At 44.7% G+C, this 5,453-nt stretch overlaps 1 protein-coding gene across 1 annotated transcript in view; it reads right to left on the reverse strand.

The window, feature by feature from the left end:
* Window positions 1-5,453, reverse strand: part of Tmem212 (transmembrane protein 212) — a 22,949-nt gene continuing 17,496 nt past the window's right edge. Inside the window, exons 5-6 of the mRNA XM_028762018.1 lie at window positions 2,546-2,604; window positions 1-211 (exon numbers count right to left, since the gene is read on the reverse strand). Coding sequence (XP_028617851.1) covers window positions 1-211; window positions 2,546-2,604 — 270 coding nt within the window. The remainder of the gene's footprint in view (window positions 212-2,545; window positions 2,605-5,453) is intronic.

Consider the following 5,453-nt stretch of genomic DNA (forward strand, 5'->3'; position numbering starts at 1 on the left):
TCAGAGTGCAAAGCCTGATCTAACAATCAGCGCTGAGAGGCGGCGGTAGTGGAGAACATTTAGCTTGTAGTTGTCAGGATTTGGTAGCTGACCTGAGGTGTAGAGAGTCTTGCAGAGTGTCTGATCTCTGGCCAAGAACAGTGACACCTGAGAGGAGTTCCCACTCCGCCCCATCAACACCTCGACGATCAGTTGGTGTGCCTGTGGACACCTAGGAGAAGCATCCAGAAAGTAGACAATTATATGGCTTGTTAGAATAGGACAAGCTTTAAAAATGGAGGTGTGAGGCTGAACACCTCAGGTGCTGAGGAGGCGGCATTCCAAGGGGATAATCTAAAGGAAAGGAGACTAGGAAGAAAAGGAGGAACCATGGGTTGACACAAGATATCAGGGCGGGGTGCGCTGTGCAGGAAGCGGTCAAGGAGCAAGCGTGTTGGCAAGGATCTACGGGATCTGGCCACCTCTGAGGCCTTAGCTGAGCTCTTTGTCATGGGAGAAGGAAAATGCAGATGTAACTGTGGTGGTGAATACTGACAATATTACAGATCTAGAATCATCCAGCAGACCGACGTCTGAGCATGTCTGCAAGGGAGTTTCCAAGTTAGATTAACTGAAATGGGAAGACCCACCCTCCGTGTGAGGAGCATCACTTCATGGGCGGTAGCCCTGCACTGAATAAAACAGACAGCAAGAGCTGATCACGGACATCCGTCTCTTTGCTTCCTGACTGCAGGCACAGTGAAGCCAACCACCGCACACTGCTGCTATGACTTCCCCTTCATACCCTCAAACTGCGAGCTTGAGGTGCCGGCCTGGCCTCTGCTTTCTCTTTGGTACTCACAATGGCTTTCTATTAATGATGAGATAGTTGACATTGAGTGTTTTACCCTATTAAGAATATGACTCATTAAATCCATTCAGTTTCATCTCTCATGATTCTTTTGCATCTGTGTGTACCTCTCATATCTCCATGGTAACCATTGCTGAGTCCTCTGGGTTCTGTCTTCTGAATACTCTATGATGCTTAATCTTGGTTGCCAACTTGACTGGATTAAAAGCCATCAGGAAAATTGACACATCATACTTCTGGGCGTGGCCATGAGAGTGTTTGTAAAAGAGAATTGGCATGCGGCTGCAGGGGAGGGGAGCTGCCCTGAAGGTGGGCAGAACTATTCAATGGGCTGGGGGCATAGATGAAACAAAGAGGCGTGGCTCCGGAGAGAGAAACCTCTGCTCACACCCTGCCCTTCCTTCTGAGTAGCTGCTCTCATTGTTGCTGCTGCTGAACTCCAGATGTTTGAGCCACTCTCCTGCCTTGAGGGCTTAGGAAGTTTACAAACTACACAAAGTTTACAAAGTATATGCTACTTCACTAGGGTGAATATCCAACCAAGTCTAGGCTCCGTTAGTCTCTCTTAGTTGACAGAGCAAGGTCTATTTCTTTCTCCGCCTTTAGCTTTACTGTAACTTAAGGTAAATGGATACCAGGAAGTGAGTTTGAGTGATGAATATCTGAAGTAATGTTTTGAGTTTATGAACACGGACATTTAAGAGGAGGCTGTCTTCAGACGCTAAATAGAGAATGTTCTTGTCAAAGATGCAAAGAGTCCATCCCTGACACCACGGCCTCTTTCTACTTGTAACATCACTCTACAACATAAGAGAGGAAAGAGATACCTTCTTTGCTTTACATATTGTCATGTAGGTATTTTAGGGAGCAGTACTGGGCATTTACAGCTTAAACATTACACACATATGTGTATAGGTGTGTTTATATATAGGGGTGTGTTTGTATATAGGTGTGTGTGTGTGTGTGTGTGTGTGTGTGTGTGTGTGTGTGAATCTGTCTGCATCCTGGAGCTGGAGTTACTGGTAATCATGAGCTGCCTGGTGTGGATGGTGGAAACTAAACTCAGATACTGTGGAAGAGTTGGAACTAATCTTGTCTGCTGATCCCTTTCTCTGGCCTTTATTTTTAATTTTTAAAGACAGCATTTGACTATATAGAGCAGGCTGACTGAAATTCATGGTCTTCCTGCATCAGAATCTTGCTTATTGGGATTACAAGAATGTATCACATGGCTGAGAAAATACTATCTATATATGCACATACATTTAAATTTAAACCTAGATTCCACATATGAAAGAAAACGTGACATCTCTCTTTGTGGATCTGGCTTGCTTTGCCTAGCATAATGACAGTCAGTTCTATCCATTCTTGCAATGGTTATGCCTTCGTTTTTCTTTATAGTAGGATAACATTCCATTGTGTACATGCACTGTAATTTCTTCATCCATGCACCTGTTGATGGGCATCTAGGCTTATTTCATAACTTGCCAGTTGTGGATAGTGCAGCAATAAGCATGTGTGGGTGTCTCTTTGTTGACTCCAGACTGTTTGGGTTTATACCCAGGAGTGATACAGCTGGGCCATATGGTAGTTCTGGTTTTAGACTTGGGAAGACTCCATGCATAGTTGTATAGTGGCTGCCCTAGTTTACATCCTCACAGTTGTCCGAGGTTTCTCTTTCCCCCACATCCTTACCAGCGCATGCTGCTGCTACTGTTGATGATAGCCATTCTGAGTGGCGTGAGATGCAATCTCTGCAACAGTATAAATTTACATTTCCCGGGTGGCTAAGGACGCTGTGTTCATTTTAAAATAGTTATCACACACTTATTTTTTTCTTTGGAGGCTGTCAATTCAGCTCACTGACCCACTTATTAATTACATAAGTTTTTTGGTATTTACTTTCTACATTTCTTTCTATATTCTAGATTTCTTGGTGAATAGTGGGCAAAAATTCTTTGCTATTCTTCTTCTTCTGATTGATTATGTGGGGAAAATATTTTAAAATTGCTCTTCTTCCTCTTCCTCTTGTTTTTCAAATAAACGAGATATGTTCCATGTATTCAATAATATAGTGGAAAGTTGTTTGTTTTCCCAGAGAGCCAACATGAAAGGTTTTGTCAGTTTGATATGACAGATGGAATATGGGGTAAGGAAAAGTTTTGCTCTAAAGTGGTTGATTGAAGTCAAAAAAATAAATAAAAAGAAAGTGGTTAGAGAGATCTGAAGATCTGTGAGTTGACATGTACCTGTCACATGAGCAATGCTCCTAACATGTACTGTGTCATACGCTGACATTGTTACTTCAGCAATATCATGTAACTTAGGAACACAACAGTGGCTTCACACAGGGAAAGAGACACGCATCCCTTCAAGAACCAACCAAACAACCCCCCTCCCTTTCTACTTGCTTTCACATAAATGTTCCCTTCTGAGATCTCAGAATATTGTGTCCGAATAACATGTCAGAAGAAATGAAATTTGCATTTCAAAATCACAGAGTGTGAGAGAACTGGAATGATCCCTGGAGGCTGCTTGTCCAGAATCTCGAGTCCTAAAGATGAGCCAGCACACTCCACATATGACTTACAGAGCAACACGGCCCACAGTGTGTCCCACATCCTCAGGCCTGTGAGCAGGGGAGTCACTCCTTCTGCCTGTGATCCTGTGTTCATCCTAATTATGTCTCTGATTTTCTACCTCTTTGGCTATAGGGAGTGGACTCAGGCACCCTGGGACAGCTATCCAGTTTCTTTAATTCAATGTAAAGCAGCAAACCCACACTGGTGCCTTCTGACTGGAGTTATATAATGGAGTTATAATGTATAGCTCCATTATAACCACCAGGGAATCTGAGTGTAGCTACGGTGTCCCTTGGGTTCCACCACAGTTCTAGAGACTTGGAGCTTCGAGTTTTAAAATCAAGATTCTACTTTGTGATGAGTGTATAACATGCACATGTGAGTGTGTTTGTGGGTGTGTATACACACATGCACCTGCAGGGATGAACATTTGTTGCCGGTGTGTGTGAGAGGTAAGGAGGCCTACCTGTAGAAGGCAGAGGTAAGGTTCTGGGTGTCTTCCTCAATCATTTCCTACTAACTTGCCAGTTCAGCCAGGCTGGCATGCCAGTGGGCTGCAGGAATCTGTTTCTTGCCCTGTGTCGGTGGGCACAGGTGTGCACTGCTGCACCTGTCTTCTGCCCAGTGACTAGTGGGCACAGGTGTGGATTGTACCTAGACCTTACGGGGCGCTAGGGATCAGGGATCAGCTTCTTATGTTGACAGAGTAGCACAGTATTGACTGAGCCATCTCCTAGTTCCCAAAGTCCTACTTGTTAATAAAACAAAGAAACAAAACACCTATTGTTTTAAATATTTTCTTTCCTCTTCCCTTCCTTCCTCTTCTTTCTTTTACTTCCCCTCATTTCCTTCCTTATTGTCGGAATTGAACCCAGGGCCCCACACACGATGGGCAAGCACTGTACAGGTTACATCCCCAGGCTTCTAGTCACTTTGAACATTTTCAAAAGTTAAAGCAGGGTATCACTAAGTCGCTCAGACTGGCCTTGAACTCAGTCTGTAGCCTTGAACTGTCTTACCACCCCTTCAGCCAACCCTGCCCAGCCCTACCCCACCCAACCCCATCCTGCCACCCACCCCACCCCACCCTGCCCCAACCCCATCATGTAGCTGTCACCAGGCCTTGCTTATTTTCAATGCGTTAATATCTATTCAAACATGTATTTATCAATAATATTTTAGATTATGATTTGGAAGAAAGGAAAAATAAACCCACCAGGATATTTGCTGAAAAACATTGAAACCGTGGGCCAGGCAAGCAGCCACAGGCTGGAGCAAGGGTGGCGCCCTCCAGTCCCCTCACTGGAGTTCACTACAAGAACCCCATTCACCTCCTTTGCCCTTGTAAGCTGCTGTTGTCCTTGGGGTGTCCTACTGATTGGGTGATGCAAGCACCCTACGAACATAGCCTGTTCACCAGTGGGAAGCCGCAGAAAGGCTGTCATCCAGAAGCAAGGGAAGCATGCCCCAGCAAAGTCATAGAGGGGCAGGACTGATGACACCCCACCTGAGAGGGTACAGTGGTCAGAGGCCTACATTCTAGACTCTGCACAGGTTTATGGGGCCACCTCAGTGTCCTTGTCTGTGAAATAGACACATGAACTTCTGAGTATTGAGGGATAAGCAAAGCACATGCAGCTAGTCAGTACCTACAGCTAGCTAGTACCTGTAGCTAGTAACTACAGCTAGCTAGTAACTAGCACCTGCAGAAAGCTAGTAACTATAGCTAGTACCTGCAGCTAACTAGTACCTGTAGTTAGTACCTGCAGCTAGCTAGCTTTTAACTACAGCTAGTACCTATAGCTAGTACCTGCAACTAAGTAACAGTTACAGCTAATACTTGAAGCTAGTGACCACACCTAGTAATTGGTTGGTAAACAGCAGCTACTGTTAATCTCCTATGACCAATCTGTATATTGCTGCTCTCACAGAATTTGAGATTACAGAAGTGGTAATACCCACATTGTGACACCTCTCTCTCTCTCTCTCTCTCTCTCTCTCTCTCTCTCTCTCTCTCTCTC

Source organism: Grammomys surdaster, unplaced genomic scaffold (assembly GCF_004785775.1).
Source record: "Grammomys surdaster isolate TR1022 unplaced genomic scaffold, NIH_TR_1.0 62, whole genome shotgun sequence".
Lineage (NCBI taxonomy): Eukaryota > Metazoa > Chordata > Mammalia > Rodentia > Muridae > Grammomys > Grammomys surdaster.